Here is a 23,890-nt window from a genome sequence, read left to right as displayed (position 1 = left end):
ACAATCATCCCTGATTTTACCAGTCACCTACTTTACATTTTATGTGTGGAGTAAGACTGAGTCAGGCTTCATTTATGCAATGGGGATTTATCAGCACAGGTCCAGGATATGTGGAAAAGTGGAAGAAAAAAGAGATTATACACTGTAGGAGACACTGCTCAGCCAGGAAACCCCCTGGTGTAGATGCAGTTACATACCTTTGCCAGCACAGGTTAGGCTGCTTGAAGAAAACATGCAGCTGCAGAGGCAGAAAACCACCTCCTGTCAGGAGATGCTGTGTCTAAGCTGGAGGCACTGCAGGGTGCAGTGTATGCTCTGGGGTGTGGGGCTGTAAATGTTCATGGCTTTGGAAAATGAACAAACTGCTGGATCCCAATGGCTGATGAGTTAGAAAACGCTGTATTTTTCTTCCAACAGAAAATAATCCTCACTTTTTAAGCATTATGACAGCTTTCCTGGTAGCTTTTGTACTACAATGGGGTCCCAATCAATCGCCTCTTCTACTTCTTTGCTTGGCTTGGATACACACTTCTCCTTCTAATGAAAAGGAGCCACTTTGAAGCCCTCTCCACTACATTTAAGGAAGTTTCTCTGAACCCACACTAGCTTCTTAGACAGGGGAAGTTCAGGTTAGATATAATGAAGTTCCTTATTGTGAGGGTGGTGAGGCACTGGAATGGGTTGCCCAGAGAAGTGGTAAATGCTCCATCCCTGGCAGTGTCCAAGGCCAGGTTGGACAGAGCCTTGGGTGACATGGTCTAGTGTGAGGTATCCCTGCCCATGGCAGGGAGGTTGGAACTTGATGATTTTAAAGTCCTTTCAAACCTAAACCATTCTATGATTCTTCCAGAAAATGGCCTTCCACCTAGCAGAAATCAGACTGGCCAAAGAAATGCTCAGGAAACCCAGGACACTGACTCTTGCTCCTCTTCAAAGCAGTTTCACTACCCCGCACTCACAACCTGCCAGACCCAGCATATGCACGCTGATAACACACCATTCATAGCACCCAACATTGTAACCGTAAGTCTCTGTTTGCTGATTAACAAGGTGAAAACCAGCTCCCTTGAAAGGATATTTGCTTGGGGTTGCTACGGATAACAACTGCATTGCAACAGGGCAGATATTTATTTTCCCACTGATTTTTCTAATTAAACTTTCTGTTTGCTACCAGAGGGTTGATTCACCACAGCCCACTTTCACCACTGTTGTAACACCACCGTTTCCATAGCACTCCTGGGAAAATCACAGATTCCAGCAGGAGCAGTGGGTGAGTGTGTAGCGCAACAAGACTCACATGTGTTCAGGATCAAAGCTGTTACACAAAAGGGACAATCCTGTCCTCCTTCCTTTCCCCTTGTTTCAGTTTTAGCAATCATGTGGCCAACTCGCCTGATTCAGTAGTACTAGGGAAGGGGCAGGTAACTCTCAGCTGAAGCAAAGAGCTGGTCCAGTTCACCACACAGTGGCATCCTTGTGAGGACACACATGGAAAGTAGCACAACTGTGTGATCGGGGAAGGGCAATATATCTCAGCTGCAGTTTTACATCAGCTACTGACAATTGCAAAACTGGACCATCAGGCCCAATGGTTTTATAGCTACATTATTTACGGCAATAAGACTAGACCCCAAAACTGACCCTGCGAAGCAGAACTTCAGCAAACCTCAGTGCTCTCATTAATCCAAATTCAGAGCTTTCTCTCCAGCACCACCATTCTCATACTATTTGCTAGAAAATACTCCCACACAGATTATGCTGCTACATATAGACCATATGGGCTCCTCAGCCTGAGGAGAAAAAATGCCTCCAAGCTCCCAGCTTGTGTGGGCAAGCACTCATGACCAGTGCAATGAGTTTCCCTCGGGGATGCTTCATTTCACATGGATACTGAGCTCTCCAGACAGCAAAGCACCCACTTGAACATCAGGTAGGGTGCTGAAGCCATGAGATCATGAGCTATTATCAGGGTCACTGGAAGGGATTTCTATAGGTTTTGCTATGGACTGATTTAAAATTTAACCTAAGTTATTCACATTGGTCTACAAATAGGTACTAATGAAGCCTCCCTAACTCCATCTGAGGAAACTGCAAGAGAATCATGCAAACAGCATTTGCAGAGGTACAGCCCAACCACACCTTCCTCACCTACTTTACATTTTACATGCGGATTAAGGACCTGTCAGTCCATGGAAGACTGACACAGCCCAACAGTACCATCACCTGTCTACAAAACTGCACACTTTTTCCTCCATGACTAATCTTCCTCTCTTCTTTCACTGCAGCCTTTCCCCTCAGCTACTAAAACTTTCAGGAGCCTATGATGCCACTCAAAATGATGACTGCTGCCAACAGGTCATTCCAACAGCCAAAAATCAACTGGGCACAAGGAAGTCATATCTTATCTGGCAAGAGGTGAGGACCAACATCAGCTCATCTTTTGGCAGTGATCTCATCTCACGTAAGCTTACATTAGTAATTCTTGTGCTGTTAAGCAATGCAAAGATGCTAGGAAGAAACGAAGATGAATTATCCATGTTTCCAAAGGTCCTAATGGTCATTCTCTTCTGCAAGCATTTGCCTGCCATCATGGGTTTGCATAAGTAGCCTTCTACAAAGCAGGCCAAGCTAGCAACACCAACAAAAAATAAAATAAAATACAGCAAATACTACTGTTTGTATCAGCACACTGAAATACTATGCTCCAGCTCTGCAGAGTGCTCCTAGTATGCCTTCACGTAACCTCCACCACAACACAATGAGATCATTCACACCTGCCTCGTCTGTAGTAGGAGATGGAAGGTGAGGAGGCAGGGTTTCTAGGAGAGAGGCAGCACTTCCCAGATGCTGCCAAGATGCTGTTTATCAGTAAATGAAGCCTCTTGAGTCCCAAACAACCTTCCCAGAGGAAGACAGTGTTGCAATTGCCATATGGGGAGTGGGAAGAGGATGCCACTTAGCAAAAGTAGATCAGAAAATACATGCGCAAACACACACGCTCACACACACAATTTGTTCTGTAACTGCATTCAATGGTAAAATCCATTTCTTCCTCTCAAATACACCCTTCTCCATACAGCTTATGCAACCTTGTAGATGGCAAGAGCAGATGACAAGTGCTCTTGAACACAGCATTCTTCCTCATGCCCCCTAAAGACCTAGACACAAAGAAGCTCTGCCCACCAGACGAGGAACTTAGTGAAAACCCAAACTACTGATCGCCTCTGAGCTTGCAAAGATACTGGGTCTAAAAATCACTGAGTGAAGGTATACAGCAATGTTGACATGCCCAAGACAGAGCCCACAAAGGCAGGACCTTTGAAAGCTGTGTTTTCAACCACTCCTTGGTTTCATCCCCTCAGCTGTGAAGCTGACATGCCACAATCCACCCTCCTTTCGGGGCTATTGTGTACTCTCATCAGCACACACTTTGGCACCAGTGATGAAGATCTTTCATAATTTGAAACTTTGAAAAGACAGAATTGCAAAGGAGTACTCTAAATATAAAAAGAAACATGGCACCACCTTCACAAGGACAAAAGTCTGTGCACAGACTCTTTCTGAGTGGTTCTGAATCTCCCAGAGAGAAAGCATTCAGTGCAAACTCACATCTGCACTTCATTTCAAAAAGCAGAGGACTCGTACCACTTTCTTCAGAGAGCAGATGCATATCCCCAGTCACGTTAGTGCTTTCTCCCACTTGAGCAGCCTGGAGTATTTCCTGTGAAGTGCTTTTGTCCACTCCCTGTCTTTGCTTTCCTTCACTTAGTCCTAGTGGTGCTATTGATTCAGTGCAGCCTCTAAATGTCCTCCTTTGAGTACAGGCAGTGATTTTTAGAGTCCTACATTCTGGCTAGAATGCTGGCTGGCTCCATAGCCAGACAGGTGATAAAATTTACAAACACCTGGGATCTTAACATGGAAACTGTCCGTCTATCTATATTAGTCTTAGGTTCAGGCAGATGTTTTACTTATCACACATGCAGCATCTTTTTATTATGGGTGTATTTTGCTATATGGGCTTATAGGACCTCACAAAAATTTCCTTCTTGCCTAGGTATTCCTGGCTGTAGGAAGGGTCATGTACTGAGGTCAGGAGTGCTCATATACAGCAGAAAGAATAATTTCCTCTACTACTGCAATTACTGGCAAAAAAAACAGTGACCTCTGTTAAGCTGGAGGCCAAGGTAAGTAAATGCAATAGTGCTTTCTAGTTTTAAAAACTCCCAGAGCATCAGAGGAGGCCTCCCCTCACACATGTATTGAGGATAGCTATCTAGCCATCTAGACAAGATTCCTGTTAGAATGTTAAACTTCTGAGTGTTCTCAGTCAGAAATAATTATTTTAGTGCAACTGAAATGCAATCTTTAGCTAGCACTGAGATTGTCTAATTGATGGGGAAAAGTCCCCAAGGACTTCATGCAGTTTAAGTGTAGTGATTACCTATATATTACCCTAGGGTTACGAAAACAATGTCAGATATCTCAGGAGACTCCTCAATCACAGAACTCTCTGTGCAAAAATATTTCAACTCTGATTCCGAAGACTCAGCTCTGCTGATGTACCTGTCCCCATGCCTTTTTAGAGCAGTGGCTGCTGAAACTGCTAACTTAATGGTAACTTTGACTTTTTGTTTCCAAAGGACACAGTCCCCGAGTAAGAAGTGGACTAAAGCCATTGCACTCATGGCACAATTACTGCTGCTTTTCACCTTTTTCATTATTACCTTTTTTTTTTTCTCTATAGATGCAGGCTGGGAAGTGGATGGACTGGCCAGCTCTACCCCTCTGCTTGTGGTGCACTACTTTTAGAAGTGTCTTATTGCTCCACTGCTTTTTTTAACCCCAGTTTTTTAGCCAAATGTGTAATGATGGATTTGGCAGCCACAGTCTTGCCAGCCACCCCAGTCAGCTGAGCAGCAGTATCTTAGCTGCACGGGGATGCAAAGGCTGCTCTCTCCCCATTCTGCAATGGGAGACAGTTTCTCTATCAGAAACACTGAAGTTGGACTATGAAGGAAGGTCTCAGGGAAGCTGCAGTAGAAAGTTCATCTGTGTTTGCAAAATTTACAACTATATGATTTGCAAATGGTGGCAGGGATCTGCATGCATGGAAGGGTCTGCCTTCCCATCACTAACCTCTCAAATCAAGCACCTGGCATTGCAGTATTTCCTGCTGAACTGCTTTCTAGTTTTTAAACTGTGAAACAAAAGCATCCAAAGTGAAAAATAAATCCTGCATTTTCTTGAGTCCTTGTCACAACATTATTAGCATCATTTAAGTACAGACCAGGACCTGGCAGCAGCCAAACCTGCACCCTGCTGATTATCATGCCTCACTGTGTTTAACAGATGCTTGACTTAAGAACCCAAGAATTTCATTGCTCAAACATTTAATTAGATCCCTAAGCCTAAAAATGGTTTTCAATAATGTGTGTGCTGCTTTGGGGCCTCAGAAAAGCCACTTTGGGAGCTAGGAAACATTTCCTGGGAGGCAAAATGACATCAAAAACGTATTTGATAAAAAGGAGAAGGCGTAATGATGGTTTTTACTCTAATGTTATTTTACTTCATTTCAGAAGCATGCTGTAAGCTTCAGAGAGGGGAACAAACATTGGATTTTGCTTTTCTTATTTTTTTAAAACAAAATGATTCTCATCTGAAGTTTGGTTGTTGGCTTTTCCCCCCTAAACCCAATAAACTCTATATTGGAATGACCTTGTAGCGGGATTCTGTGGCTCTTTGATCACCAGTGGCTGCTAAATGAAGCATATCTATTTTCTGTTACATTACTATTGGCAACCAGGTCTTCAGTAAGTGCCCAGAAATATTTCCATGGCAACAAAAAGCATTCAGCATTGCTACTGTTTTGTGCCAATCTAGCTTTAAAATATTCTATTGTGGAGAGAAATATGGTACATTAAGTGAAATAAAGTCAAGATGCAATGTTCTGAAAAGAATATAAGGATAAACAGGAAACATGTATTTTTTAGAAATGGGTTGAAAAAATGCCAAATGGAAGGAAAAATATTCAAAGCTAATATAATGCTACTGAACGTCTTTACTGAATGTCAGCAAGCCCATATGCTCACTTACATTGACAGGTTTAGGTAACAAAGCTAACAGAAATAAGGATACCTCAAACATCTTCTCTTGATCTTTTTAATCCATGACTGAAATTTTAAGTTGCCAGGATATTACAGTCTCTCTGCATGTCTAGGTTACCATCAGAAGAGTTCACACTCTTGATGTTAGAGAATGAATCTAAAGGAAAAAGAGGAAATAAAGAGTTGAAAAATAAAATACAAAGAGCATGTGTGTGTTTTGGAAGTGAAGGGTCACGTAGAAGAGCAAAACGAGTTCTTCCACATCAAAGAGTTTGTGGAAGACATTTTCAAAACACAGTTCAGCACTTTCTCTCCCATTATACAACTGAGTTTTGAGAAAAAAGGCATCAGCTCCGGGCCCTCCAACTCTCAAACTTTGAGACCACGGGATGGCCCTTTGTCCAGTGCATTACAGAGATAAAAACATAAATGACTATTTGACAACATTTAAGTGACATTCTCTCTGGTGTAAAAAGTTATGCAATGCCCCAGAGGGCTTCACGTTGAAGTAGAGAGCTCTAGGAAGAAGCAATGTGTGCCCTGGGGAGCTCTCTGTGGCCAGCCTTCGGGTCCACAATGGCTCCATACAGCTTACTATTAAGGAAAGCCAGTAATATCAACAGAGTTGAACAACTACTTGATCAGTACCTGCTTTCAACTGTGAGAGAGGTTCAGTGACCCTCCCCTTTAGCTGCAGTGACTCTGGTATCTGTCTGTCACCCTATGCGTCTCTCATCAAGAAAGTGAATCTGGTTCATCACATGCTCCTAAGGATGCTCTTTCTCAGATGTCCCTGCCAACAAGACTGCAGGTAAGAAACTGCACTGACATGACAGCAGCCCATTCTTGGCCCCCATTTCCCTGAAAGCTCGCTACCTTCTCTCCGATCCAGTGAGCCACAGTGTAGTTCAGAGACAGGACAAAGATCTGGAGGCCACCATGAGAATAACACACTCAGCACACAGCTGTTCCCCAGCCTTCTCTGAGTGATTTGCCACGAATCACTTAACAGCCCATCTTGAGGGTAGAGGCTCTGCAGAAGACAAGGTTGATCCCTGGATAGCACTTTTCCAGGAGGATCCACGGCCCTGCCACCACTTGGAAGGACACTACCATGCCCTGCTCCATGGCATCTGTGCACACACTGGACATGTAATCCAAACACACATAGATATATAATAGCAAATCCAGACCTGCAGCAATGACTTGGTGCCTATGAACAAACCCTGTGCGCAAGATATCACACAGGTATGTATAGGGGTACCAGAAGGTAGGGGGATATGTTCAGGTTAGAGGTTGGGCTCCAGGAGATAGAGCTTTGGGGTGCTTAACCTGAGAACTGGCCATCATTCATTTGGAATATGAAACAAGAAGTCCCAGTCTGGGAGACAGAACAGCTAGACCAAAAGCTCTTTTTAATTATTTACTCCCTGGCTATAACAGAGTGAGGAATAGTAATAAAGAAAATAGCTAATTTTAACATTCTTAAAGAGCACCATCAAGGTTTATACCCTCTCAGTCTGATATTCCTATTAAATACAAAAGCAAACAGGCTGATCTTCTGCAGTCTGCACAGAAAAGGCTAAATATAAATATGTAAGACTTCCCTAGAAGCCAAGAGTGATGAAAAGCTCTTGGTCATCATAAACCAAACATTTTCAAGAGCACCTACTGCCTGCTTCAGAAGAAGGAATTTACATATTTGAAGCCAAATTCTGAAGACCATCAGTGAGTCTCAAGTTCTTCAGCAACTTCAAATCGTAGATTCACTCCTCCCGCCCCATTCCCTCCCTTGTCCCCCTTTCTAGGATGTTGCTAAGGAGCAGTTTTAACACAGTAAGACCAAAGGATGGTGTCAGCAGGACTGCACCTTCCTGTTTGTGGTTGGGACATACATCTCCATCACTCCTCTGTGACCAAGGTAAATTGTAGCCACATTTACAGCGATATTTAATGAGTACGAGCCACATGGCTGAAATCCAGTCCTGAACACAATCATCTGAAAAGCTGTTCACATCACTTAGTGATCAGGAGTTATAGTTAGGCTTATTTAAAACTGAAAATATCAAATTCAGTTCTCCTTCCCCTAATCTCCTGCCTGCTGTCCTCTTCAGCCTTATTTGAAAAGCCTGTGGGGGTGGTGGGAGGGAAGGAAAGTGATTTGGGAGCCTCTCATCCATAAAATCATGAGATATGGCTGGCTTTTTAGTACAGCATTCACAGCACATGGCACAGTAACATCTTGAGATTCCTGGCACAAAGAAACAAGGTTTGAGATTTTATATATATCTTTAATAGCAGTGACGCAAAGGCAGATGGTTCTCAAAGCAAAGGCGTAAGGCTAAACACTCCCTTTGAAGGGTCCTGCTACCAGAAACAAAATAGGGAGGTGGAAAAATACTCCTTGCTGCAGCAACAGGACCCAATTGCCTTCTAATACATGACATTTCCCCATGGAGATTTCCATTTATCTCAAGATCAGTCTCATGAACAAGAGAAGAATTGGAAACAAGAGGAAAGGTTAGATTTTTCTTTGGGATTTGGGGAGTTTTCCTTCAGCTGTGGGAAACAAAGATAACACAGAACATAATGAGCAGATTAGCAACTAGATCAAATCGATACCAGAAAAGTGAGGTCTGGATAATACTGTCAGGGTGCGTGCTAGTTGCTTACCTGCAAAACTTGCCTTGCCAATATTACTTTTTAAGGGGCTACCCAAGCTGAGGTTGTGCTCATGACCTCCCATCTTCATGGAGGGCTCACCTTCTTCCTCAACAATGGGAGGAAGCCGATCAAGTGTCTGGAGATCTTCATTTGTCCAGTAGGATCCATTGGCTATCAAAGACCCGGTGTTTTCAACACACTGCTCTGGTAAGCTGCTGGTATTTTTAACCTGCTTTTGCTTCTGTTGACTCATGCCAGAGCCACAAGGGAGGTCTTGTGAAGCAAGATCAGGACCTCCAATGTGACCATCTTCTTTAGGATATAAGTATTCCTCATCCCAGAGGTCCAAGTGTCGTTCATCACCCAATTCTTCAGAATAATCCTCATAAACTTTGTTATTCTCCAAGTCCCGGTTCCTCTCATCTTCTGATTTATGACCCACTCCACTCAAATTCAGCAGTGAAGCAGATATAGAGTCTCCTGCTTGTTGGATAGCTTCATATATTTGAGACATCCAAGATGACAGTGGCTGAAGGAAATTCTGAGCAGCCTCAGAAGCCATGTTTAACACTATGTAAGTATCTGGTGATCAGTTCAGCTTTGCCAGCATGTCACTTGTAATTCAGGTTGCTACAGAATAAGCATCGTAAGAGATTATTGTAAATTACTTGTCCATCAACACCTGTCGACACACTATGTAAGATGTGTAGAACTGAGAGGAGAAATGAAAAAAGCACTTCTACGCGTTGAGAACAGCGTTAGAAATCCAGAAATGATGAAGAAATTACATGTATTCCTGCAGAGATCTAGAAAGCTTTCATTCAATTGCTAAACCTTACATAAAAATAAAAACATAGAACATTGGAACAGAAGTACCTTTTCTGAAGCACACACATGCTGGTTACAGCTGTCAACAGACCTGGAAAAGAAGTACAAAACAGCCTGCAGTCAAATATCTCAAACAATCTCCTGGCCCTGACTTCCATCATTAGCATTAGCATGTCCAGATGGGAAAACTGAAGGGTGGAGAATTTGGTAAGAAGTATGTTTTGATTGACTTAAGCGATAGGCCTAAGGTATGCAGAACCAGCCCACAGCAGACAAGTATGTCAAGTGGTTTGCTCCAGAAAGGCTCTGAAGAAGACCTCTCTGTCCGCAGAGTAACACAACCCAGACTTGTTTTGTCCTTCATGGAAATCAAAAACAAAGCAAACAAACAAAACCCAACTAAACAAACAAGAAAACACACTCCAAAATGAACAAACAAAATCCCACCACCAAACAAAACACAGGAGGTAGAATATTATGTGTATGAAATGACAGGGAACAGAAGCAAGTTAACAAGAGCACCAGAATCGTGTCAATGCATATTTTCTCAAAATTTATGTAAAGCCTAAATAAAAACATGACTTGCAGAAAGTTAAGGTGACTTTTTGCCCAATATACATCTTCCCACATTATCACAAGACAGATATTCTTCTAGGAACCCTGAGAATGAGAAACCTACAAATAGGACGATAGGGTTAGGAAGAAAGAATTAAACAGTTGCAGATTTTAGGCTAAAAGAGAACTGAAAAGAAATAAAAAAGCGTCAAAAATGAATACCAGTTTCTTGCTGAACTTGGAGATCTAGGTGCAGTCAAAACTATAAAAGGGTAAACACAGTATAAGCAGCAAGAAAATAAACTCAGCAGCAATGTGTATTACCTTCTGAAATGGTCTCCAGAGAAATGTAGTGGGAATCCCAGTTATTCGTTGTTTTTTAAGGGAGCAGGGACTACAAAGATCCCACCTTGCTCAGTGAGCAGCTTTTTTACAGATGAGACTTAGGATGTCTTTACCTTTTGAAACACTTGTGCCAAATAATTTTGTTCAGTGATGTTGACTTACACTGCAGATACTCCCAACAAGTTTATTATCAGCTTCAGTACGTACTAAGAATTACAGTCCTAACAAGGGCAGTAAAGGAATGTAGGTTGCTAAAGCCATTTTAAGAGCCGATGTCTGTTACAAACTCTCCAGGCATGGGGCACATACTGTTCCAGTATCTACCTGTCAACCAGAAGCCTCTGGTCCAGCCACTAGGACCCAGGTAATGCTCCCTGCCATGCACTAAATCTTTGGCAAAGAACGGACAATGTCATGGCTTAACCTTGCATGAGGTGAGCTGTTCCCTTCGTTGACTCTCCTCTTTCCAATCCTGCCCTTGGCAAAACCTCTCTGCTTTGTGAAATTTTTTGCACAAAGAGAAAAATCTATTTTCTCATACACCTAAAATGATCACACACTTCAAATGACACATTTTTAGCATAATGCAGATTTGTTACTGGTAAGTCACATCACCAGAGAAATCACTAGCAGGAGATGATATTTGGGAAGGGAAGGAGATAAATTTGAGTGGGTAAGTACTGGTTACCGGATACATTTTTAACCTGTCATTTATTTACAGGCAACAGCGAATCAATCTCTGATTTCAGATGAAATGAGAACTTCATAACACTCTGCCTCCGTCTCAGCAGCAAGACACATGACAGCAGTAGCCCTTGGAGGGGGGCAGGCATCCAGGAGTGATAGCTAACCAATGCAGATAAAACATATGGGTGCTAAAATGAAGTGCTGATCTGTTCTAAAAATCAGCAGAACATAGACTTGTGATATTTGCACAGGGAATAATTAGCTCCTCTTGTTATTAGATTTCAGAGCTAACACCCAATTGGTCCAACAGAGCCATCCCACTTCTCCCGGATGCTGTGGCTGACTGTACCACAGCTCAGGCAAACATCGTGGTCCTGCACAAGAGACTCCTCGTTAGGTATTGCAACCATAAAGATGGAGGAATTTTTCAAGGTGAGATTTTACTTTAGTCAGGGAATTAAAGCCATGATCTCCAGTCACCTGCATAGCTTGGATGTGGTCATTCAACTATCCAAAGAGGCAGGTAAGACTTGAACACACAGCTTTCATATACCTTGTAGCTGACCCAATCATCTTGCTATAAGTAGGCTAGGGGAAAACGTGACACATACATACAGATATATATATATCCACAATTTTACACAAGACCTGGAAATTAGCCTGAAGTAAAGCTGGAGAATGCCAAGAAATGGTTTTATTTCAGTTTATAGACAATGGATAGACACTAAAGTATATTTCACCCAAAAAGTCTGAACCACTTTGCAGTAACACCTGCAACACATCTGTCCAACTTGCAATCCAGCACCTGCATAATCCCTACAGGTAAAAGCAGTGCAATTTTCACAGTACCTGACTGTTTAACCTTTGCTTGGCTGTTCCTCCTGTCCTCTACCTCTTTACAAAGACTGCACAGTCAGTGATACACTGAACAAATGGAGTTCAACTGAAATATAAATTGCTTATTTTGGTCCTGCAGCAGATGGATAAAATGTGTAACAAGCTGCAGACAAGTTTAAGCGGGCAGCGTTTTTACAAACTCAACAGAGGATCAAAGGGGGCTGAGCTCTGTTACAGACTTGCTGTTTCCAGGAGCTCTCTCCCTTAATTAGCAGGCACTGCTCTAACAGGGTGTTTATAATATATTTCACAACATGGCCTTTTCAGCATAACAGATTTTTACTTTTGAATTCTCTAATAATTTTGACTTATATTAGAAAAAAAAAAAAACAGAACTGAGAATTTAAAATGTGTGGGAAAGAAAAATCCATTCCTTTTTAAAAGCATTCATGAAGAGAGAGGAAAAAAAAACCAGTTTAGCAAATTCACTTCAAGTTCCATCTTCTAAACCTAACAACAAGAATTTTCACACTGAATCACTTGCTTAACTCAAAGCTTTTTTTTTTTTTTTTTTTCCTCTTGGAAAATCAGCTAAAAGGATCAATGTTAAGCCTCTCACAAAAACCATCATAACCTTTACTACGATCTATATTCCCTTGTCTTGATCAGATCATTATTACTGAGTAGCACTCCCATTGAGAGGTGCAATTACTGTATGGCTAAAAAAAGAAAACTATTAGCAGAATTTCAAACACTACCACAATGCAGAGGTTTGTAATATTAACAAAGTGTCTTTCCATTTTCTTGATATGCAGGCTCCTAAAAAATTCCCATCAGATGAGGATTTCTTAGAACATTTCCCTGATACAAGCTGTCATAGAATGTAAGCACAAACTGCCTTTTCTTCAGTCACTTTTGTGTGGCCTTGCAGAAGCTGCCTACCAAACTCTTCCATTGTAGGGAGGTTCATAGACCACAGGCTGAAAACAGCACCCCAGCATATAACAACTGAACAATTTTCAAGTAAGTGCTTATTTCTAAAACATTAGATGAGGAAGAAATCTACAGGCTCCCCCGTCTGCCTGGGAATGCACTGTCCCATGTAGAGACACAAGAAATCAGCTCCCAGCTTTCAAAGGCCCTAAGATATTTTCGTCACATCAGTGTTTTAGGAAGATGCACTTCTTTTGCCACTGCCAAGAAAACTGTACCAAAAAACTTTTTTGGCAGTTTGGGCAAGTTGTTGAATCCATCTGTCCACAACTGAAACTCTGAGTGGTGAGCTGGGTCACCGGTTTGGACAGCCACACTTCATGTACGCAGATGAATGCTTCCTCTGCCTTCCCCACTTCCCACAAATTTTATTTTAGACATTGATAATGATTTCTCTTCTGAGCTCATTGGCTTCTCATGTCCACCTGACATGACATGGATCATGTCCATGGACAGGAGCTTTATTTGTGTGAATATCTAGGAAAAGCAGTGCTACAGACCCACCATGAAGTCCTGCTCCAAGCTTAGGAGGAATGATCTAAACCAAAATGTGAATCTCAGCTTTTGCCTAGAACATCGAGGTTCTGTGCAAAACACAAGGTCATTTTGCTGTTCATGAAAGAAGGGAGTAAGGAAGGCTTGGAGGGGTAAGATGATTTAATAACTTTTTTTAAACTATTCAAAACTATAATGACCCTGATCCTGCTTTTGGATTGGAGCCCCAGTTAGCACACATGTAAAATAGCAGAGGAAAGATTAGAAATGTACTCCACTGAAGGCAGGCAGCAGCAGTACTGGGCCAAGAAATCCTCTGTCCCAGTTCATTCTGGGAACAATCTGGCCTCCTCACTCCTCCTGTAGTTGCCAGAATCATATTTAAGGAGATGCTAGCAGAGCCCTTCCAACCTCACAGTGAAGGATAACCAAGCAATTGGTTTGAAGTTGTTGATGCCCCATTCCTGGAAGTGTTCAAGGCCAGACTGGACGGGGCTTTGAGCAACCTGGTCTAGTGGAACGTGTCCCTGCCTGTGGCAGGGGGGTTGGAAAAAGATGATCTCTACTGTCCCTTCCAACCCAAGCCATTCTGTGATTCCATGATTCTGTGAAACTGTATTTCCAATGAAAAATTCACAGAGTCAAAACCAGCCTCTGCACTTCAAGCTGCTCAGCTGATTGGAGCCCCTTGCAGAAGCATTATGAGGGAAGTTCACAGACAGTGCCCAAGGTTCACATCAACTGTGGTTGTCACTGCTGACCAAGTTTCCCTAAGGTAAAACAAAACAGAGAACATCTTGGTACCTTTTTGGCCTACATGGTATAAAAATGCTATTTATGTAGCTGGCTTTAATGCATAAAGTGAAAAGACAGAGGCACTTTCCAAGTGATTATGTGCTCTGTCATAATAGTTTTCAGCTGGTGATTCAGAAACTCCAGGACATTCAAGGAAGATCTAATGGTTTATACCAATAAATTACACACATCTCATTGGAAGCATTCATGGGTTACAAATCAACAAGGCAATAAACCCACTGCTGCAAGGCATTAGTCCTGCAAGCCTCAAAAGGGTGAACTGAAAACAAACATGAGATCAAACAGACAGCAATGCACCCTGCTGCACAGAATTTAGCCTGCGCAGAGGAAGCCTGCAGACTTATTCCTCACTCCCAAATCATCTCATGTCTTTGCAGGCAGCTTGCTACTAGTGATGCCGTGCCAAATTAGTTGTAAAAATTGATACTCAAATGACGTAAGTGGTTTTGATCAGGATATTTAGCCCTACGGTGTCTTCTTCTTTCTTCCCATTCCTCTGTTGCATGCTCCCCCTTTGTCAAAAATAATAGCAACAATTACCAATTCTCAATTTCAGTGGGAGGGATGGGGAGAAGAGGAAAGTGACAAAAAAAAATAATTATGCAAATGTGATATTAATTGTTCAAAACTGTGGAGCCTTTTGCAAAAAAAAAAAAAATCAAACAAAACACCAGTAACAGGGCCGAGGAGCTGAGGGCAATTCCCTATACTGACCACTTCCCGGCTTTGTTTTTGCTTAGACTGTAAAACCTCCTGAACTCAGAAGCGTGCTCATTTCACTCCACTCACAAAACAGGCAATCTGTGACTGCACAGATAGGTACTACTGCCACCAAAATACTTTCATAAAACTTACAGAATCACAGAACAGTTAGGGCTGGAAAAGACCTTAAGATCATCAAGTTCCAACCCCCCTGCCATGGGCAGGGACACCACACACTAAACCATCCCACACAAGGCTCTGTCCAACCTGGCCTGGAACACCACCAAAAAACTTGAGGGATAATTGACCATAATATTTGGCCTGGATGTACCAGAGAGACAGATTCTGCTTCAGCACTGGTGTTAAGTCCAGACTCACTCCACTGAAGCCAGTCACATCCTCCAAATCAAAACAAGGTCCTTTGTGTTTAAAGAGCCACTTGTTACCATAGGCACAAAAACCTAACAGTTCTGTACCAAGTGGTAGTACAAAAAGCAACAATGAATAACTTTAATTATGTGTACATCTCAAACAGGGGGTTTCAAAAAGGGCATCAAGAAAGTCACAGATCATTGGAGTATTAGAAAACTGACGTTAGTAGTGGCAACTGTGCTCTTTCAAAGTAAAGGAGTAAGAAACATCTGTAATCACTGTATTAAGAGAATGAAAGAAAAAACCTGGAGTCAAAAATCACAGCACATTCTGTAACTGAGTTGCTGTCATTCATCCAATTGAAGACAGATGAACCAAAAGGAAATCACAAGTTCAAAAGGCTGGAAAACACCAAGTTACACCACCACTCAAACCCACCCACCTGTGCTGTCAAGCTGTCGCAAAGAGCAGACCCAGTAGACGGACTCTCCACCCTGCCTGCAACCATGCTACCCAGTCTGCAGCAACTCAACAAGCTAGGATCAATCGGAGCAACTACTTGCATGGAAATCAGCAGTGGCAGAGCATGTCTAGCTGTTTAACACAATGAATATGTTTTAGAAACATTCTGAGAAGTCACCCAGTTACTGTTACTCCTTCTTCCCCCACACACTCCATCCTTACAGAGTCTATGGAAATTGCTCTGTATGGACCACCATTGAGCAGTGCAGACAGTGCTTTTTGGGAACCACAGCCCTAAGTAGCAAATGCAGTGGATAATTATTAATTCCTGGTTATCCATGGGTACACACATGGCTAAATGCATAGCTCCCATCTCCTTTCACTTCTGCGAAGTCAAACCATCAGTCCAACCTGACATGCTGGGAGGCTAAGGGGTCACTGGGAAAGCCAGACCTGGTTTCAAATGATTTAAAAGAATTCAGAGCCATAAATCTGAGTGCACAGTTGTCCCTATCAACTTAAGAACTGCTCCCTCACCTTTTACCCTTCATTTAATTTAGCCTTGTTGCAAACCAGGTTCTCTAGTATCTAGGGTAGACATCAGTGGCAACAGTCACATTGTTCCATGTCCAGCCACTATTCCTACAAGCCTGTATAGAAGCAATTAAGGAAAAAAAGCAATTTAGAAGAGCAGCTTCATTTGGGCACTGAGAAACTTCCTTTTCAAGGGCTTCTCTCCCTCCTGCCACTGGCTGATCAAGGAACCTAACACCATGGCTGAGATATATACCTCAAGTAGGTGGTATGAATACCCCCATACTCATTTCCAACCTGCACCTTGCCAAGGACAATGGAGCTACTGGATACGCAGCAACAGGGTTACAAAGAACAACCACAATTGCATTTCTATGGAAAAGGACATTCCTTACCACGCTGTTGGAGGAAGACAGTCTACTGCGCACTCCGGACTGGCACTGTCACACCCACATTACTGGTTTCTAAACATGAAGCTAAGCCTCTGCTGGCATTTGATGATCCCGCACACTGCACGTGATGGTCCTTGGTGCCTGACTGTGCCCAGGGCTGCACGCACAAAGCAAGGTCAACATCCATGTGGTGCTGCTAACATTCCTGCCTTCGCTGAGGGTTATAGGTGTTGATGCTTTCCTTAAAATATCAGCTACAGGAGATGAGTGGTTTATAAAAGAGCTGCATCTCCATTTATTTGAGTGTGCTGCTAGCCCTAGAGGATAGAGCAGGGGCTGTGTAGAACAGCTTGAGAACATGAACTGAAAGTATCCTCAAGGCTGTAAGACAGAAGTAAGAAATGGAAAAAAAAATGTTTCTTCAAACCTCGTGATGTTTAAGCTGAGTCCACCTATCAGGAGTACATCCTTAACATTACAACAAGTGTTCAAGGCACAGCACAACTGGAATATTTCTGTATAAAGCACAGTCAGCAAACTACAATTTCTTTTCCAGTCTCAGGTCACATCATTATGAAAAGATTACGGTATAGAAAAAAAAGCCCCTTTTCTTTTTCAAGTCACTGCACTGAAACACACGGTTAGATACAGCTCTTTACACAAGGGTTTTCCCAGCACTGTCACATGTTTCTGTGAAGTTCATTTCACCCATGAACTTTTGAAGCAGAGGGCTCAGCAACACCGCATGTAAGAACACCATCACTGCCTCTTAGTCCTGAAATTCATGCTATGGTATCACAAGGTCTCACACGAGACCCCACTGACATTTGTCAGACCTCTGTTCAAGGGAAGGTCCTCCTTCCTTGCTTGGGAGGATGATCCAAGGGGAAATTTCACCCACACACACTCTCCCACCACCAGAAAGGTTACAAATGCTGTGAGGATCCACTCCAGCTGACTATATTAAGGCCAAAGGTCTGATGATTAATCTTTCCCTCACTAAGGAATTCTGCACATGACCTACATAAAGGCTCTACATCACTCCAGTCGTGTCAGGACTGCTTCATGCCACCACCACTTTCTTCTGCACATGCTTGGGCATAGCCAAACAAGCAAGCTTGATACGCATGAAGTTAACTTTGTGATATTGGTCTCATGTTTAGCAGGTTCTCTATCAGGTTCCACAGCTTGTTCTAGGCATTCCCTTACAGTGCCAAGACCATCCTAAATACAGGCTGGCTGTGTCCAGATGAGCTCCAGCCCCTCCACAGTGAATGCACTCCTGCAGCTGAGTGAGAGGCAATCAGGGCAGCATGTCCTTGCACAACTGATGGGCTCATTACTAAGATCAATGAAGCAGTCAAGAATAGGATCTACAAAAGCTTCAAGTACCAAAAATGTTATCCATTGGGCCCCAGTAATTAAGAGGCTTTGTCCTGGAGTCTCCTGAAAGGTTTTCAATTAATTCTTCACTTTCACAAAGATTTTTTCCTTATCTTGTTGCTTGCATAAGGACACAAACTGTGCAATTAAAATTAAATTAGGAACAAACCATCCAGTTGTATCGTAGAGCCATGACAAGGGAAACACCTATTTCATTCTATCACTTGCCTCGTTCTGAGGTCAGGCTCTACACAGAAACAAACACAAAAACAACAACAACGAACTTTGACATTTTACAGTACATTTTCTAAATGTCAGCCTGTGCACCTGTAAAGTGCAAAGTAGACAGATTTGCTTATGTTTCTATATTAACATTCATTTTTATTGGTAGATGACTCAAAACTCAACTAGATCCAAGGACAAAAGAAATATCTCATGCACTGAACCCATACACACCTTCTCAGGCTACAGCCTTCATGCACCTATGCTGTTGCAAATTCAGGTTTATCCTATTGCAGATGTTATAGTCATGCCAGAGGAATCAAAATGCAAAATGGCTTTTCTCTCCTACTTAGACAGACACGTTCTAACCACTCTTCATTCATCTCCAGATGTGGAGAAGCAAAAAAGATTTCCCTGTGAGAGCTGGTGGGTTACATGTTAAAGAACAACAGAGTCTTTAGAATCAGGATCTCCTTGTAACAAATGCAGCTCACCAGAATAAGTTGAGAAGACAAGAAGTGAACACTCACATTTAAGTTACACATTACAAACATTCCCATCCTCCTTCTTTCTACCAAGCAAAGTCAGATTCTGAATTTGAAACAAAGTCTGAGAAGTCAACACTCCTTTTGGGAAGTCTCCTTCACCAAGCAACTTCAATGCTAGAAACATCCTTTCCTGGCTTCCCAGCCCAAGCTCAGGCTCCAGGTTTCTACATTTGCCATATGACACACTACATTAGCCCAGGGTTTAATATATTCTCTCATGCTGCTGTCCTTTAAAAGAATTAGCATTTCCTACATGCATATCCCATATTGGCCTTACAAGTATCTAAACGCTATGGTGAAATTTAAACTAAATATAGAGGCGATATTTTTAAATAGCTCTTAGCTCCAACTCACCAAGCTGATTTTGTTTGAAAGGAAAAAACAGGCTCCAACTTTAAGCTTCCATTGTAATTAATGATTACAACACATTCCTCTGCCGTATCAGATTTAGCACCTCATTAATGTGTGTGGTATTTTGCTTGTATGGCACAGCTGTAGTTAAAGTTGAATTAGTGTTTCCATTATAAACCCATGTTTTCAAAGGTTTATTACTCAGACATAAGATTTAGTCTGAAATGAAAATTGCCACCGACTGTGTCAGCTGCGAAGTAATTTTTTGTCCTTCAAAATTTGGAAGGAACAAAACACAAAAAAGCCAGCCACCCTATTTATTAATAATTCACATTTTAAAAAGCATTGCAAATACATGTTTACATGATAGCCTGTGACAGCTCCCTAGAATGTCAACACCCACACACTCCTGGGAGATGTGTCATCTTAAAAACTGAAATAAAAGCCACATTTTTACACCACTTGATGAGAGGCGAAGAGAAGAAAGACTTAAAAATAATATCGACGAAGGAAACTTATTAAAAAAACTCCATAGTCTGTTTAGAAACATTAAAGTTGGGACTTTCAATGGAGAAGGAATCAATTCCACGTACTTTTAACTTTCTGGTGCCTGTCCCTGGCTTACTAATGCATTTAGCCAGAAGCAGCCAGTCTCACTGAATTCCTACTACATATGGCATCCAAGCCTTTGACTTCCCATAAATCCTGGACTCTTTAGGTATGACCAGCTCATGCCCTTTCCAAAAGCATGCTGAGCTCTGTGTACAAGGCAAAATGTACAACAAGAAAATCCCCAGGGGCTCCATGCTTTGCGATTGTGTTTTTCTACAATTAGCTTTAAGATGGAATCTCTGAGAACAGACCTTTTAACTGGGAGGCTTCTGAGGCCTCCTCTTGGCTGACTATTACCATGATTATACGCTTTTGACATGCAAATTTACAAACAAATGTACGATGAAATCACCAAATTCTCAGTTACCACCATTATCAGAATGGATGCATTTTTGATGGCTGAGAAACATTAAAATGTTACTTTTGTAACACAGTAAAACTCCCAGTTATTTTGACTCCAGGACTTACAGGTTTACCCAAGACATAATGTTTCCAGATAAAAACAAACACATGAAAGAACATGTAATAGCTACTACAAGAAAACTGGGACAGGCATATCTCTCATGAGCAGAAAGGTAGTGTTGTTACTCAGAATTGCTCACATTTTGCTTTTCACTAGATCAACAAAACACTCCCCAACAGAGAGAGAGTGGGGAGTGTGCTTTTTACCCAGTGTTGCCCTCCATTTTTTGAGATATTACTCCAGACAACAAAGATAATGGGAGCATGGTAGTAATTGTATATCCATTTGATCAAGTTTTGGAGGTTAGTATAGTCTATCCAAAACCCTGCTCTTTTCCACACAAATAACCCAAGACACAGCAAATGGATTTATCTCTGTTCTCCCAGTAGTCAAAGCTTCAAGAAGAGTCTGTACATCAAAGGCAGTATAACACTGTGATACCTACCAAAGCCCTCTTGAACTCTGGACTTTTCTTTGTAGTGTTTTCTCCCTTGTTGCCCCATGCATGGAAGCTCATCTCTCTTTTCAAAGCAGAGCTTCTTGTTGATGAAATGGAAGAGGACTGCAGGGAGGATAATGAAGACTCCAATGGCAGATAAAACCCCAGCTGTCTCAGGACTATCTAATAACAGAAAGTTAGAAAGAAAACATCAGCACAAGTGGGAAAATTGTCCTGAGAAAGTTGTGGTTTAACCACATCTGTATCCACAGCTCTGCTTCCCCAGAAGAAATGGCACTGAAATTCAGCAGAACCTGGACTTGAATTAAATGCATTAAACTTTCTGATGCCACCATCTGCATTGGGTTAATCTACTGGAGACACTGTGGTACATGTAATGTACCACAGTGTACATTACACACCAAACTTGGTTCTGGTGAAGGTCTTCACTTCTGTCACATGATGAACTCCAACACAGAAAGGCTCTGATTTTAATAAACTTTCATAACAATGCAGAATTCCACCAGCCTCAAGGGAGACACTCTGTAGTGCAACAAGAATCGGCCAAGAAACAGCAGCTGGTCATAAACCATTTCTGCACAGCTTGTGGTAAATTCTCACAGGCTGCTGTGAGGGGGAAGCAACTTAGGGGCCAAAAGACACCAACACCTCCTTTGCAATTTTTGCATTTTCTTTTAAACCACCAGATTACACTATAAAGGCACTCATGAACTCCATTACGTTTACTAAGAACCAGGTTAATGTATAGCCTATGATCCTCTTTCAACTGTTGCTTTACCCTTAAGTAAAAAGTATATTACTGTACTACACAATTACAATTTTTGCTGCAAAATACAAGCCTCCAGCTCAGGTAATTCAGTTTAGCTCCTTTGGTGTCAGGTTTGGCCACTTAATGAGCACAGTGGTTTTGCACTAGCTGACAACCTAGTACTACATATCTAAATGATCCCTATGTCAAACTGCAGAGAAACAGCCTTATTCCAATTTATCATGTTCTGCCTGTACCACTGGGTCTGCAACAAACCACAGGCGCCAGGAAAAAGCTTTTAAAGCCATTTCACCTCTCTCACACATATCAAAATGCCAAAACAAAGGACAAACACTACATACATCATCTGATGTGGATGACAAGGGCACACACATCAAAAACTGTAAGTGCCATCTAAAACGAAAAAGGCTTGTTTTTCTGGTAATTACTTCACCAGGAAGGGGTGAAGTTCAGTTGTTCAATTCAAGTCAAAGACCCTATAAAAATGAAACATCAGCAGCATCAGTGGCACACCAGGGATGCCTGTTATTGCAAAGCTGCAGCTTACAGACAAGATGAGCTCATGAGATGAGATGTAAACAGAGTCAGCCTTGCCTGTGAAACATCCCACTGGGAGTTTACAAGACTTGACTCAGCAAAAGATTTAGGTAAGAAGAGCTACACTGGCTTTAGTTACAACCTTGATATTGCACAGTAGGACTGTCATCTAGGGGATTAAAAACCCCTAAATTAATACAAGCCAACATGCCTCAACTGGAAACAAAAATCACCAGTGCATAGCTGCAATCCACATACAAGTCAGACAAGTGTTTAGGACTGAACCCAGAGGAACATGGCTTACACAAACTCTGGAGGTGGCTCTGACCTTGGTCACTCCAGCCTAAGGAGGGAACAGAAGTATGCACTGAATTACAGCAGCTTAAATGACAACAAGATCAAGTCTACATTTGCTTTGCTCTCTTCTGCATGGGCACAGACACTTCTCTGGCAATGTCCCCTTTATGTCACACCAGCACTAAGCAGGGTCCACAAAGACAGTAGGTCTCCCTGCCAGCACTGAAAATCAGTGCCACTGTTTCCCCGGATAATTTGGCAGGCACATACCAGACCTATCTTCACACCTCAACCCTGGGAGCAGAGCTGGGAACATGAGAGTGGCTGAGTGATACATCTACTCCGGCTATTTTCAGCTGCTGAAGTCACCATTAACTGGCTGCTGGAGCCAAATAAAAATCAAAGGAGCTGAGCATAAATCAAAGTAGCCATAAGGCCAGAATATACATGAAAGCCTAGTAGGGTCCCATCACTGACCCCTCCTTTTCTTGAGCATAGCATATGTAGGAAAAAGGATTATGCTCTACCTTGCATATAAAAACCACTCGGGATCACCAGATCTCAACTTGCAAGTGTGTGTGCATGAAGTTGGAGCAGGTAAGTAGCAAACTGACAATCACAGTTTGAAGGCTCTATGTGAGTAATTTCATTACCAAGAGTGTGATGTAGAGGGGTCGCAAGGGCACTGCTGTTACTATTTGTTAAGCCCTTTTACAAAATCTCAGCTCTGAGCCCAAGGAGATGTCAGGGTTTCCACTTCTCAGACAGGGCACAAACAAGCCACCAATATTTTCAAACACAAACTGTCCAGTACATGCTCCAATATGCTACATGAGCCCCAGCTGCAGAAATCCTCAAAGTGCCTCTTTCTTTAACAGACCTGCACAGTACCTTGAAAAATTCCAGAAGAAAATGCAGACCCTTGACTAGACCAGGCAGCCTGAAAATAAAGTTTGGCGACAAATTGTAAGCTGCTATTCACTTGCTCTAAAGGATCTCAGACCAGCACAACAGCATCCACCTATTCTTGTTTCCTGGTCAGCTACAGAGGAACAAGAAAGTTGTAGTACAGTGGCATAGGACCTGGGATGACCCTTCAGGCTTCCTCTCCTCTGGGACAGAGCTGTAAAAGGCACCTCCTGTCACTGCTCACAGAAGGTGCAGCAGCAGCTTCTGGGGGGAAGCTGTCAAAGCCAAATACTAACAACTGTGTCCACACAGAGCAAGAGGCTTTGGGAGCACAGAGAAGAAGGGGCTGCACAGACCATTCCCCCCTCTCACTCCCCCAGATATCCTGAACAGCACAGACAATCAGCGAGCTACTAACAAGGGCTGAGATCCCTGCACCACTCCTCCCCTTCCCTATAGGCACCAAGCAAAGAGGAAAGGTGCCCCAGAAGGACCACCACAGTTCTGGCAGGAACTGACACCTCCTGCTCCCATAGCAAACCACAGAGTC

At 42.4% G+C, this 23,890-nt stretch overlaps 1 protein-coding gene across 3 annotated transcripts in view; it reads right to left on the bottom strand.

The window, feature by feature from the left end:
• Window positions 1-23,890, bottom strand: part of SYT16 (synaptotagmin 16) — a 78,048-nt gene that overhangs the window by 36,367 nt on the left and 17,791 nt on the right. Inside the window, exons 1-3 of one of the 3 annotated variants that reach the window (XM_065685263.1) lie at window positions 20,814-20,900; window positions 9,648-9,690; window positions 8,781-9,401 (exon numbers count right to left, since the gene is read on the bottom strand). In XM_065685263.1, coding sequence (XP_065541335.1) covers window positions 8,781-9,333 — 553 coding nt within the window. In that variant the 5' untranslated portion in view covers window positions 9,334-9,401; window positions 9,648-9,690; window positions 20,814-20,900. Of the gene's footprint in view, window positions 1-8,780; window positions 9,402-9,647; window positions 9,691-20,813; window positions 20,901-23,890 lie in introns of those variants that run through there. The other 2 variants (XM_065685265.1, XM_065685264.1) reach the window with 2 other exon arrangements.

This window comes from Lathamus discolor, chromosome 6, assembly GCF_037157495.1.
Source record: "Lathamus discolor isolate bLatDis1 chromosome 6, bLatDis1.hap1, whole genome shotgun sequence".
Taxonomy (NCBI): Eukaryota; Metazoa; Chordata; class Aves; order Psittaciformes; family Psittacidae; genus Lathamus; species Lathamus discolor.
The sequence above is the reverse complement of the archived record's forward strand: the minus strand, read 5'-3'. Positions and strand labels throughout refer to the sequence as shown.